The sequence below is a fragment of the Lutra lutra genome, chromosome 18 (assembly GCF_902655055.1).
Source record: "Lutra lutra chromosome 18, mLutLut1.2, whole genome shotgun sequence".
NCBI classification, from domain to species: Eukaryota; Metazoa; Chordata; class Mammalia; order Carnivora; family Mustelidae; genus Lutra; species Lutra lutra.
The window spans coordinates 7,231,161-7,245,034 of NC_062295.1; the positions used below are offsets into that span (position 1 = coordinate 7,231,161).

Consider the following 13,874-nt stretch of genomic DNA (forward strand, 5'->3'; position numbering starts at 1 on the left):
CCTGCGGCCACTAGGGTGTGACAGAGTCAGAAGCAAGGCTCCATCCCAGAACCAAACAAGCAAGCAGAAAGGACAGGGCTAAAACGGACATGCCCTGCGCAGAGTCTGCAAACTGGTGTCCCTCTGTGGACCAAAAGCACAATGAAGCACCAGCGTAGAAACTTTCCAGCAATCTGACTTTCCCCCAACACCAAAGCATGGGGCCAGTAAGGGTGTGGTCAAAGCAGTGTGGTATCACATGGGGGACCATGTCACACCTTGTGAGAGTCTAGTGTTCATGTGTTAACTGTAACCCGAAAGTAGGTGTCACCCACAAGCATTTCTCTGAATGAAAGGTAACTTATCTATACATTTGTTTAATAGGATACAGTTGAAGCTGTCCATAGAAAAATTCTGGAAAACCACTGTAAACCACCCACCCCCAATTCTCATGAGTATACCTCCACAGTGGTGGGCTCACAGGAGTTTCAGCAAAACAGAAATGGTCTGGGTAAAAACATCATCCCCTACGAGTAGTAAGACATGCCGTCCATCCGAGCAGGAAGCAAGATTATTTGTTACTTTTTTTTTTTTTTAAAGATTTTATTTATTTATTTGACAGAGAGAGATCACAAGTAGGCAGAGAGAGGGGAAGGAAAGCAGGCTCCCTGCTGAGCAGAGAGCCCGATGTGGGGCTCGATCCCAGAACCCTGGGATCATGACCAGAGCCGAAAGCAGAGGCTTTAACCCACTGAGCCACCCAGGCGCCCCTATTTGTTACTTTAAAAACTACTCCTGTACGCTGCATTCCTTCAAAGTGTGCATGTAGGCTTTCAATAGGGGGAAACGGCTATTTCACACAAAACGGTGTTTGGTTACCATGTTGGAATGACACAGTTACAAGTGTAATCGAGTTTCTTTATATTAACAGCCTATACACACACTTTCAATGAACTTAAACGGTTTCTGAAATTTTCTTTTTCCGTATGTGTTTGTTCTAATAACTGATTTCAACAGTTAACTTTACATTTATTGACTTTAATCATCAACTGGGGCTTGTGTTTTGTTGTTCTATTTTATTTCACTTAAGTAATTTTTTTACACTGTATTTCTACAAAATATGGTTTAGAAACTGTCCATAATTGGGGCGCCTGGGTGGCTCAGTGGGTTAAGCCACTGCCTTCGGCTCAGGTCATGATCTCAGGGTCCTGGGATCGAGTCCCGCATCGGGCTCTCTGCTCAGCGGGGAGCCTGCTCCCTCCTCTCTCTCCGCCTGCCTCTCTCTCTACTTGTGATCTCTCTCTGTCAAATAAATAAATAAAATCTTTAAAAAAAAAAAAAGAAAGAAAAGAAACTGTCCATAATGGACTAGAAATTTAGGGGAAGAAACCTGGTTCTTCACCACAAATAACCAGAGAAACCTTGCTGTATAGGGCTTGCCCCAAAGAACTATTTTATTCATTTTACCTGAATTTTCCCAAGACATACTGTAGTTTCAATGCTACCTGAGACCCCTCCACGATCTGAAGAGAGACCGTGTAGGCCAGCGCTGGCCACTGACATTCTGCCACTGATGGACATGCCCTGGACCTGCACTGCCCAAGGTGGTGGCCACCAACTACATGTGGCTATTCAACACTTGAAATGTGGCCAGTCAGTTGAGGAATGCTTTTTGTTTGTTTGTTTTAATGGAAGCCCTACACCCATTGTGGGGCTTGAACTCACGACCCTAGATCAACAGTTACACGCTCCACCGACTGGACTGAGCCAGCTGGGTGCCCCAATTTTATTCCAATCCCAAAATCTCTGCCCCGCGGCTAGTGGCTACCACATCGCACAGGTCCTCATCCTAAAATGGCATCTCTCCCCGCCCCCCACATGAAAACAAGTGGATTTCTGGAGAAAGATGGGTCTAAAGTTGGAACATGACCTCGATTTGTTCTCATCAGAACCAGGAGACCTCAAGAGCTTCAGAGAATGAGGAATCCTTCCGGTGAGGGCGGCACACTGCTCCCTCCCAGGAGCAGCAGCTCCTCAGCCACCGCAGCTCCCAGTCTTGAGAGGGAGGGTCAGCCCAAAGGCTGGGGCTCAAGAAGGGACCACAGCACCCTGCCCGCCTCCCCCTCCAGATGCTTCCGAGGGCATTCTGCTAGTCCACCCTCTCTGTACACCCTCTCAATCCTTAACACACTCCTCAAAATACACGAGAGCGTGGCTGAGAATCGTGGGGGCGATCCTTCCAAGTGTCTGATGCTTACACGACAACAATGTGGACTGAGGAACGTTTTAAAACCACTGCACATAGTTTCTCCGAGTAACGTCTCCCCCGGGGTAAGAACGTTAAGACGTACCGAACGGGGGCGGGAAGCACAAGGAAGAACTGGGCGCTGCAGCCACAGGGAACAGTGGAGAAGGCTTACAGGTACTTGTTTGAGGAAAGCCACCGCACAGGGTCAATTAAGCGCCCTGAGACAGAAGGTATTCCCCAAAGTGCATTGATGAAATACACCTGCAACCCCAGCCGCACGGCCCTTACGCCTGCTTCTAAGGGGCCCTCGAGCAACCCGGTTTGCTCAGCAGACACCTTGGAGCAACAGCTCGTGGCTTCCCCTGAAAAAGCCCCCATCAACTCCTCAAAGTACTAGGAATCGGGTGGCAGAGGGGGAGCAGAGAAAAGTCAGAAAGCCAGCCAGACAGCCTGGGGCGTATCGTGCTCTCCAACAGAGGTCACTTTAATACACTCATACAACCAATTTCCACACCAGAGGCAGTTGAGCAACTCGCTGTGAGAGCCAGACCTTGCCCAGGTGGGTACTCCGAGGGCTGGTAACTAACGCAAGACACTGCCCTACCGGTCTCAGGACGGCAGGAAAACCGATTTAGTCACCAGCATGGAATTCAAACCAGAGACAGCCCTGGGTTTTGATACTCTATGCCAGGCAGAAAAATCACAAAAAAGAGTTGTGGTCACACAAGGGAACCTCTTCCTCTACAGCTTTTAGATTTTCAATGACACTTCCCCTGCCCCCCCCCCCCAAAGAACAGAGGACCACCACCTTGAGACTTGGGACTCAAGTCTCTTAACACTCACGCTTCAAACACTGGGTAAGCTAAAGCCCCCTCAGGCCAGGTGTCCTGGGCGCTTGTAAAGAACACCCGGCCATCTCCGACCCTATGAGCAGCGGTGACCTCAGAACGGAGGGCTGCACCCCTCAAGGTTGCCCTCAGAACTGAACTGTCTACAAGGCAGCATACGCAAAGCCCAGTGAGGGCCCAGCCCACACGCAGCACAGAGCTCTGCACTCACTGTAACCCCCTGGAGGTTCCTATCCCCAGCTCTCCTCAACCCCAACGATGACGACCGAGGATGACGACGACAACAACATCAACGTTCAGTCACACCACTTCTCAGGGTGTGTCCTCCCAGACGCCACTCTCCCTCCCCAGTCTCCTGCTAGTCTCTCGCTTAGCCATGTCGTCACCACGTTCTGGAAGCATTTAGCTCTTGCACAGGTCAGTGTATTTCATGACATAAGAAACTTTCTTGTTACCCCCATCCCCTACTCCCACACTGAATTCACCAGCCCTCAGAAGTAGGCCTGCTTCTCTTGAAGAGAATTTCAACACGTCTGACTTCTCAACCCATCGCCAAGGCATGTGTTAACTTACTAGAAAGATGGCATAACTGACTCTTGCCTACGCATGAACTCAAAATCCTGCTTCCTCCAACTTTCTTAAGTCCAAATTAGTTCAGAACAAGTTCACGAGCAGGTGACACCGAACATTTAACTGTCACAGTACATGCTAAGAAATACCTGGTTACACCGCTTGGTCTCCAGAGTAAGATCCTTTCAACTTGGAAATCAAACAGAAATACCCAGGCTACATACGTACTACTCATCCACAAAAGCAGAAAGAATGACAAAAACACCTTTCAAAATACTCAGAAGAAACCTTCAGTCATTCAAGAAAGTCCATCAATGCCCTGTCTGGAAAACAAGCTTTTCCTTCCAAAAGGATCAAAAATGCCAACTGAGGGACACCTGGGTGGCTCAGTGGGTTAAAGCCTCTGCCTTCAGCTCAGGTCATGATCTCAGGATCCTGGGATGGAGCCCCACATCGGGCTCTCTGCTCAGCGGGGAGCCAGCTTCCTCCTCTCTCTCTGCCTGCCTCTCTGCCTACTTGTGATCTGTCAAATAAATAAAATCCTTAAAAAAAAAAAATGCCACTTGAAGCAACTGACCTTCAAAACAATGACACTGAATTAGCAGTTTATGGAAGCAACATGGGTTTACTTTACTGCGGCTTTCTCTTCCACACACCACCTTGCCAGCCAGCCAGCGCCTGTTCTACCACTTAGAACTGCTGTTTCCTGAATGAGGATCTCCCACAAGTACAGTGGACAAAAAAAAGGATGCCTTCCACAGAGACCACCGCCAAGGAAGAGGCGGGGACACGTGTGGTGACCGCATCATCGGCAGGACTCTAATGCAAGCCAAGCAGCTGAGACGACGTTTCTGGTGTAGAAGGGGACACTGGAACAAGTTCTGAACCACTGTCCTGGGATATCTGTTCTGTTTGCATTCCAGAAGGAGAGGCCACCAAAGCCAGGGCTGCCCCCATGAAGCACAAACCTGCGTGTGCTCGGAGCTCAAAGCACAAAGGAAGCCCAGGCCAATCCTGAGGATCCCGATGGCCCAGCCTGGACTGTGCCTGGACTGTACGAGTTCCCACATCCAGGGAAGACAGCCCACCTGTGCCCTCCTAAGCAGGGGGAGGTGACAGGGCACAGCAGGCCTGTGGGCAGTCTGTTTTCATAGGCGTGTGAGCTTTCGGAACGATGGAAGTAGAAACCAGTAAGAAGGTTGTTGCAAAGTCCCAGCATGAGGCAACAGGGGCCTCCTTTAGGGTGGTGTCTGGAAAACCAAAAGGGCTTCGTAACAGGAGGTGGGGACCCAGGGAAGGATGCAAGGCCGACTCCCAAAGTCTGGAGACGCAGTGACCTGATTCTCCACTCCAAATTCATCACTAGATGCTTGAAAAGTTTTCTAAGAACAAGAATACGCTCATCGGAGGGTTACTGAGCTCAGCACACTTCAGTACCCGTGTCACAATGCCCCAGACCCCCTGGTCTCCTCCATTACCCACTTCATGTTTCTTAAAATATTAGGCCATTAATCTTAAGTAACTATTGAGGCATCTCAAGTCCAGGATTCCATAATGGTGCTTAAACTGAGGCTCGTTATGTTTTCTTCCTAATCCACATGAAGATAAAATTCCTGTAGGGCACGGTCTCCACACCACCCAAAATCACAACCTGCTCCGTTCCTAAGTAGATCGCTTCCTCGGGTGCGAGGCACTTTACGAGGGCTTTGTCCCTCCTCCCTCACAATTACAAGATAGGACTGACCTCCTTTTGGACGATGCAGAAAAACTGAGGCACCCAGAGCTTAAGCAACGTGCCATGAGGTCACACAATGAAAAGGCAAAGTCCACACTCAGACTCAGGCCTGGCCCGAAGCCTGTGCTCGGACACCACACCGCCCTGCAACGAGGAGCTGTTTACTCAACGGCCCCTTTCTCCCTTTCCACAAAACTAATCCCAAGAAAATAAAAATGAAGGAGGAAATTATTTGCTTTCTTCCCGTATTTGCGGTTATCAATCTTTTATTTGTTCACCAATAGTCAAAATCAGCAGCCTGAGAAACTCAGGAGGGGTGATGCCTGTGGGGAGTAACTTCCAGTCCTATCAAAACCTGACAAGCTCAGAGTCAGATGTTTCTAGGTCTGGCCTAATTTCTTCTCTATTTCTTCTGGGTTTTCAGAGTTGATTCCCATTTCGTAGCGTCGAAGAGTTCTGTTACCAACCGAAACTAACAATGAAAGAAAAACCAAGACTCTCATATTCTGTGATTTTTGTCTGGTTACGGAAAACTGCATTTTAGAATAAAATGAACAGGTTTGGCTTATCCGGGTGCATGTGTGCAAGGCAACTCACTTTCCACTCTCAAACCTGCCTCGGCAGCACAGTAACTTGAAACTCTACCTACCCTCAGGAGTTTAAAAGAAACACAAACCCACCCGGGCTGCTGCCCCCCAGACAGAAAACACAGACGTCAATGATGAATTCTTTGCAAAAACTGCAGATGACTCACGGATTTGCTCCCAGCTTGGGGTCCTGAGAGCAGGGGTCTGAGTGTTGTACAAAAAAAAAGTCAAACAAAACTGTCTGTCCCCATTAGTCTCAGAGATTACACCGTGAAACACAGACTGCTCACGCGGGCAGGGCAGGAGAACCAGGGAAGGAACATCAGGGTACTTACATTTGCGCTAGCCAGCCTATGCAGCAGGAACAAGGCCTTGGGAAAACTTCCTGTTGACTGGACCCGGCATAACACAGACCAGATTATCACCTCTCCAAGTACTCAGGGGGCAGAGGGCTGCACAAGTCACTCCTTCAGCCCCTCGGACTGCACCGCCTCTGAGTTAGACAATGAATAAACTGCTAAGCAAATTCCTTCCTGGCCAGACCTACTAATGCCACTGCTCCACAGCTCTGTGTGCCTCCCGCCCTAAAACATGGGGATCAACTGCTCCAGGCCTCACAGGAAGCATGTGGTCCGACCCCGATGAACTGTCGGCACGTTCCCCCATCCCCTCCCTCTTTGCCCGTCACCCTTCATAACTCTCCCAACTGCTCAGAACGAGCCATCTTTAAAATAACTAATCCCCGAGCGTTGTTGTTCTCCCGTGGATAGGCTAAGACTGTGCACTGCGCAGAGTTCAGTCGAAAGCAGATGCTATCCCAATAAAATGGAGCAGGAGGAGAGCAAACTAACATTGACCTATTGATAGGAAAAAACCAACCAACCAAACCAGTCTCCCAAGCTCCTTCGAAACCTGCCCTGCCCAGGAGGGGTGGGTAGGGTGCTCCTCATTGACAAAGCCTGCCTTTCCTCAAGCTCATCAGAACCCTGACAGTTTGCAGCTGCTGACTCGACTGGACTCAGGGCAAAGACACCCAACAGGTTCAAGGTACTACCACAGCCCGACATATGAAGCCAACTAGAGTTGATATTCACTAAATTCCACCCCTCTGGCTTTTTAATACCAAGGTTTCTTTCATGCTTTCCGATCCTCAACTACAGTATCTAAACCTAGCACCACATTTTTGCAGTGAGAAGGCTAAGAAAGGCTGGCATAGACGGCCTAAGGCACAGGCAGCTTTCTAAACCACACACTTGTGAGTGCTCACAGGGCGCTGACAATCATGACAATCACAAGTCCTACAGAGACAAGGTACCTTCTGATAATGAATGTGGGACACGGGTCCACTCAAAAGAACCCAGTTTCTTAAGTTTAAGGAATCAGCATTACTAACTGCAACCTTCACCAACCAATTTTGAGATTTTAGTGCACCCCCACATTAATGATTTTAGGAGTGACCTTTTCAATGCGAACTTTGATGATATAAAAATAAAAGCCCAGGAGGAAAGAAAGTAGTCTGGGAAGAATGCATGGACTTCTGAAACCTCTTCCACCACCCTTCTACACTCCCCAATCTTACAGAAAAGTCCTCGGAACTTGTGGGCAGGACTCGTTCCCCAAACACACAGCTCTGTCCCAGAAATAGGCTCTTCAGCGATGTCCACATTTATTACTTCTCACCCGTGTTCAAAAACACTTGAAAAGTGGTGAGACAGTGGACATGGGACATCGGTATGCCACCACTAATGGACTTTTGTCTTGACGGACTGATATTCAAGAAGGACACTGAACAGCAACCCTTTTTGTTATACCGCATAAAAGGAATATACAAAATTGTCTCAACGACATATTCCCTCGACTGGCTGCTTTAATCACATGTGCCAAAAGCTCTGGGGAAGCTACTGCCTTGCTGAGGCCAACCAAGATACACAGCCCAGGGCCCTGGTGTGGACTCTGCTCTCCTGGCCCCCATTACTGCCATTGTTAAGTGCCACTGGGAAGCGCTTTCTGCAGGCATTTCCATCGCTTTGCGTCCTGCAACCCCGCAAGCCATTTTTTTCAGTGAACATCCAGTTACTGGCAGTAAGTCATTCACAGGGGAATACCAGTCCTGGGTAAGCGTTCCCACCAACCATGGTGCAATGCCCCCACACGTGTACCCGCTCCACAGGACAAATGGTGCTTTGCCTCCGCTCCCTGAGCAAGATTCCATTCATTTACACAACCCGAGATCCCCGTTCAAAGCAAGTAAGAACATTCACTGCCCCGCTCACTCAGGTACCCCCTTTTGACTCCTGCCAGTCTCACTCCTCGACGTAGGTAAGAAAGCGATCTTTTAAGACTTCTTTGCCTTTGACCTTAAAGTAGTTGGGGCCACGAGAAATAAAAGATGCCTTCCAATGACCACCTCCGCCCGAGCCATGTAAACCCAAGACTCTTTACATCAAACCTTTACAACCAACACCTCGTATCTCAAAGTACTTGGGAAAACTGCGGGCACATGGGCAGGAAATTTAGTTACCTTTGGAGTCAGCTTTGATTCGGGTGTAGGTAGTCATGTGCAGCGAGGGCTTTCGCGTAGTTTCAAACACACACCTGGCCGGATGCTGACTGCACCGCACAGAGTGACACCAAACGGCCCCCCAAAAGAGGTAACTTAGAAACGAAGAGCGCGCGCGCGCGGCTCAGAGCTCGGGGCCAGTCCAAAGGCTGAGAACATGTGCCTTCCTTGCAGGTGTTTCAAAATGAAGCCCGACGCTAGGAAGTGGCGTTTTAAAGGCGATCCGGGGGAACGCCTCACAGCCCGGGCGGGCTCTCCGGGGGAGCGCACGAGAGCAGGTGCGGGCGAGCCCCGCGTCCGCGGAGGGCCAGAGCGCTCCCTGAGCTCGCCGGCCGGAACCGGGCCAGACGAGGCAGGCCCCGGGGACGCCCGCGAAGGGGCACGGCCCCCCAGAGCCCGGCTCCCGACCCGGCGGCCGCCAGCAGCCGGAGCACGCCCCGTCCCTCGGCGGCCGGGGCGCCCTAATTCACCAGCCCGGGCTGCGGGCGCTTTGTGCCGGGAGGCGCCCCGGACAATGAGCCGGGCAGGGGGCCGCCGACCGCCCCCCGCGCGCGGGCCCGGCATGACGGTGCAGCCTCGCCCGGCCAGGCCCAGGCCCGCGGCCGCCAGGGCCTGCTTAAAGATGGCGAGCCCCTCGCGTGGCTCCCGCGGCTCCCCCCGGCCACAATGGAAGGCGCCCCCCGGCCCCGCCGCGGCCGGCCCGCGGGCCTCACCTTCCATCTCCATGTCCTCGGGCTCGCTCAGCTGCTGCTCGCCCGCTTTCTGCTGCTGCTGCTGCTGCTGCTGGTGGTTCATGTCGGCCGCGGCCTGGGCCTCGCCTGCGGCCGGGAGCCCGGGCTGCGGGCCCGGCGGGCGGGCGGCGGCGGCGGCGGCGAGCCGGGGCGGCGGCGGCGGCGGCGGCGGCGGGGCGGCCTCCTCCTCCTCCTCCCGCGCGTCGTCGGCGGCGGCGGCGGCCCCGGGGCGGCCCGCGGCGGGCGGCGGCGGCGGCGGCGGCGGCAGGGAGACGCGCACGTACTTGCTCGCGATTCGCCCAATCTCGGCGCCGAGGCGGGCGGGCGGCCGGCGGGCCGGGCCGGGCGGCCTCGTCGCTCGCTGAGGCCGCCGCCGCCGCCGCCGCCGCGGGGCCCGCCTCCCGCCGCCGGGGCCGGGGCTGCGAGGCCGCGGGCCGGCCGGGGGCGGAGGGCGGCCGGGCGGGGGCCGCGGAGTCAGCCCCGCCTCGGGCCGGGCGCGGCGGGAGGGAGGCCTGGCCGGCCGCGGCGGGCCTGCGGGGCCTGGGGTCGGCGGGAGCGGCGGCGGCGCGGGCGGGTGAGGGGCCGGCCGCGCTCGGGGCGCTGCGGCCTCCGCCTCCTCGGCGTCGTCGTCGGGGCTCCGGCAGCGGACGCGGCGCCCGGCGGCTCGGCTCGGCTCGCTCTCAAAATGGCGGCGGCGTGAAATGTCACATCCGCATGGGGGGCCCGAGAGCGAGCGAGCGAGCGAGCGGAGAGCGGGCGGGCGGCGCAGGGAGCGGGCGGGCGGGCGGGCGCCGAGCCGGAGGGCGGAGCAGGAGCGGAGGGCGGAGCAGGGGAGGCGGAGCAGGGAGCGGCCCGCCCGCCGCCCGCAGCAGCCACCGCCGCCTCGGCCCGCCCGCTTGCTCAGGCTCCCGCTCCCGCGGGGCCGCGCCCCCCGCGACCCCCTCCCCCGCGCCCCTCGCGCCCCCCAGCCCCTGAGCCCCCGGGCGCGCCGGTGCGAGTGTCCGGTCCTTGCGGGAGGAGCGCCCGGAGCCCGGCCCAGCGCGGGGACCTGGGTTCGCCCCCGCAGACCCGGGGGCCCTGGGAGAGGCAGCCGTGTGACCTTGGGCGTGTAGCTGACCAGGCTGCTTAGAACAGGGTCCGAGACAGAAGTGGGGAGACACGTACCACCAGTGACTACCGTGGTCCTTCGTACTAGTTGTATTTAACCCCGCACCCCTTCACCGAGCTGCCATGTATACACCCAGAACCTAACGTGCGAGATCTTATGTTCTCGCTCTAGTCCAAACCAGAAAAGTTTAGTCCCTCGGAACCGGCCCAAATACCTCTTCATCTGGCATTCATCGGTTCCCCTCACAGCAGCCCAGACTAGTGATTAGCGTCTTAGCTTTTCTATGGTAACCGAGGCTGCACAGGTGAATAAGAAAATGGGCAAAAAGGATATACAACTCCACACATCTGTCCATCTAAGTGACCATCTCCAGGGAGAGTATTATTTTTGCCCTAAAACGGCCAGAAAAATTGTGATTCCCGTCCCACTTTCTATCTCCCTATCTCCTTTTCCCTGCACTTTTCTCCAGCGCAGTTACTGTCCCATCTCCCCACACCGAAAAGAACCGTCTTGTGCGCTGTGGTGTCCCAAACACGTGGGACACCGCAAGGACCCAATAAATATTTGTTCAATGAATGTAGGATTCAAATGTGACTGGGCAGCCCCGCCCCCCAAGCATTTCAGATACGGGAAGGATTCCCACCAGTGGGATTTCTTGCTAGACCAGGGAAGCCAGCAAACAAGAGGGAAGGAGTGACTTCACCAGGAATCAATCCCAGTCCCTGGGTCACCCCCAGATCCCAAAGAGGTGTTGTTATTCACACAAATTCTCACAAATGCTAATGAGATGTTCTCAGATGCAAAGGAATCCTCTCCTCCAGCTCTCTAGAGGCTTGGGGGAGGGTAGAAAGGACCTTTGGGGTGGAGAAAGGGGGGGCAGGGAGCGATACACAATGCTTACTCAGGTTTTACACCACCGAACCTTATCTTCATGGATGGGTTCAAAACCAACCAGGGAAATAGATGAGTAAAAACGATGCCCTGGATGGTGGGTACCTTAAACCGGGTATACCCATCCCATGAAATACTATTTGGAAATTAAAAAGAATGAAGTACTGAGACATGCTACCACGTATAGGAGCCTTGAAAATATGGTGCCCAGTGAAAGAAGCCACACACAAAAGACCACATAGTGAATGATTCCCACTAAGTGAAACTCCAGACCAGGCAAAGCAAACTATAGAAACAAAGTAGATTATGGACTGAGGGGTTGAGGGTTTAAGCAGTGTCAGCTCCTAGGCACAGGACTTCTTTTGGGGAGTTCTGAAAATATCCTAAAACTCGATTCTGCTAATGGTTGCACCACTCTGCAAATATGCTAAAAAAACGCTTCAAGTGGGTGAATTGTATGATACATGAATCATATTGCAGTAAAACTGGTTTTTTAAAAAGCGCTATCTTGCAAAGGACAAGAATGAGTGAGGAAGGCCAGGATGGGAGCTGGTCACAGTCTATGGGCGAGACAGAGATGAACTGGACAGGTGTGGTGGACACGGAGAAAAGAGTTCAGGTCTAGGTGTGCTGACAGGTTGAACTGGCTGGACCTGAGGATAGGCTGGAGTTGGGTGGGAGGGGAAGAGAGCTTGTTTTAAGCCTCTGAGCTTGTGGTGATTTATTACACAATAATAAAACGTGAAGAAAAATAATACCTGTCTCCCATCCTAGAAGCATCTCAAGGAGGGAAACATCACAGCTGTATCCTCAGCGCCTAGCACAGTGCCTGGTACATACATGTAGATGCTCAATAAAGATGAAGTGAATGGATTCAAAACCTCAGCTAATGTTTGCTCACTGCTAGGAGCTAGGGGTTTGCTTGGGAGACAAAAGACTGCTCACTTTAAAGGCCTTTCATGAGGATGCAATGACACCACTCCTTTCCTCTTTCCTGCCTTGCTCTAGGGGTAGCTGGTGAGTGAGGAGTTCACTTCTAGGCCACCTCAGCTACTGGAAAAAAACAATGCCAGTGCTCTTTGAGGCCTGTGAAGAAGACCCAGACTTAGTTTACTCCCGAGGCTCGGGCTAGCCTGTCTGTATGTTCCCCTGGCATTAGCTGTAGAGCCCATTTGCTCCCAGAACGGGTGTGTGGGGAGGAACGCTAGAGAAGGCGCAAATCAGCTGAGTAATGCTGGCTTCCTGCGAGGCTGAATACCGAGATGTCTCCAAAGGACCGGGAGCTGCAAAGGGCAAGGCAACTTGGGGCACCATTTCTAATCATTGCCAATTTTTTTTTTAATTGCACAGCCCTCACCCTGGTTCAGAAACTGGGGACCTATGGAAGGGACGGGAAACCGGGGAGACAGGAACGGCTAGAGCCGCTGACTTGTCATTAGGTAGATCAGTAGGTGCAGGGAGGGGCACCCTATCATTACTCTCGGAGCAAAACATATTTTTGCTGCTCCCAGGGCCCGTGCCATGACTTGGCATAAACAGCCGGTTGGTTTTCCTTCTCAAGAACCAAAATATTTATCTACCTGGAAGCAATGTTGGCCAGGGTCTAAAATAGTTTAACGGAAGTGTCAGAGGGAAAAATGGAATTAATAGGCGCTTTTTATTTCTCAGGATAACTAAACTCTTAGATAATCCATGCCTGGAAAGATGACCTAACCCCACAACCACTGGGTTAGTTAGGAGGATACGAGCTTAAAAGAGATAAGGCATTTGGCCAAGGTCAAGGTCGTGAAGCTAGAAGCAGTTTGGGAGGGTAAGGGGCTTTAAGATTCGGAACCAAAAGACCTAGGTTTTCACAGGAAATTGTGCAAAGTTGAATTTGGGAAGCCAACAACCTCTCTGAACTCAAGATTCTTGCCCAGGGAAATGAGGAAGGCAGTTTCTGTCTAAAGGGGCTGTTGGGGGGGGGGGGGGGGGTTGGGGGTGGCGCCTGGGTGGCTCAGTGGGTTGGGCCTCTGCCTTTGGCTCCGGTGGCGGTCTCCGGGTCCTGGGATCAAGCCCTGCTTAGGACTCTCTGCTCAGCGGGGAGCCTGCTTCCCCCTCCCCCTCTGCCTGCCTCTCTGCTTACTTGTGATCTCTATGTGTCTAATAAATAAAACAAAATCTTTAAAAAGTTTAAAAAAATAAAAATAAAGGGGCCGTTGGGAGTCAAATGAAATGATAAAACTTTAAACACTTAATGATTCAGAAGGTGTGAGATAGTTATTGCAAGGATGACCTGAGACCCCCGGCCCCCAGATCCTGACCCACACCATTCTTTCATAGGTTGAGGACCTACCACGCTCCAGGGACTGGGCTACCTTCAGGAAAAACGAGGGGCAAAGAAATGGCCACAGGGTGTCTCATGGAAACAAAATCCTATGACCAACATCTTCCCAGGATGTGTTTTGGGAAAGGAGAGGCAAGATGTTAATGCAAGTTCTTTACTACAGTGACTGCCCATGGCTGGTCACTCGTGCATGTAGACTGTAGCGTCTCGTTTTTATTTTTGAAAAACTCACGAAGATGCTTTGGTAGTGGGACCCGGCTGACTCAGAACAAAGATCCAGTGATGAGAAGC

At 52.8% G+C, this 13,874-nt stretch overlaps 1 protein-coding gene across 1 annotated transcript in view; it reads right to left on the reverse strand.

The window, feature by feature from the left end:
- USP7 (ubiquitin specific peptidase 7) overlaps positions 1 to 9,399 on the reverse strand; it is a 64,166-nt gene extending 54,767 nt beyond the window's left edge. Inside the window, exon 1 of the mRNA XM_047712643.1 lies at positions 9,241 to 9,399. Within this exon, the coding sequence (XP_047568599.1) occupies positions 9,241 to 9,322 (82 nt within the window). The 5' untranslated portion in view covers positions 9,323 to 9,399. The remainder of the gene's footprint in view (positions 1 to 9,240) is intronic.
- Positions 9,400 to 13,874: the final 4,475 nt, after the last annotated feature.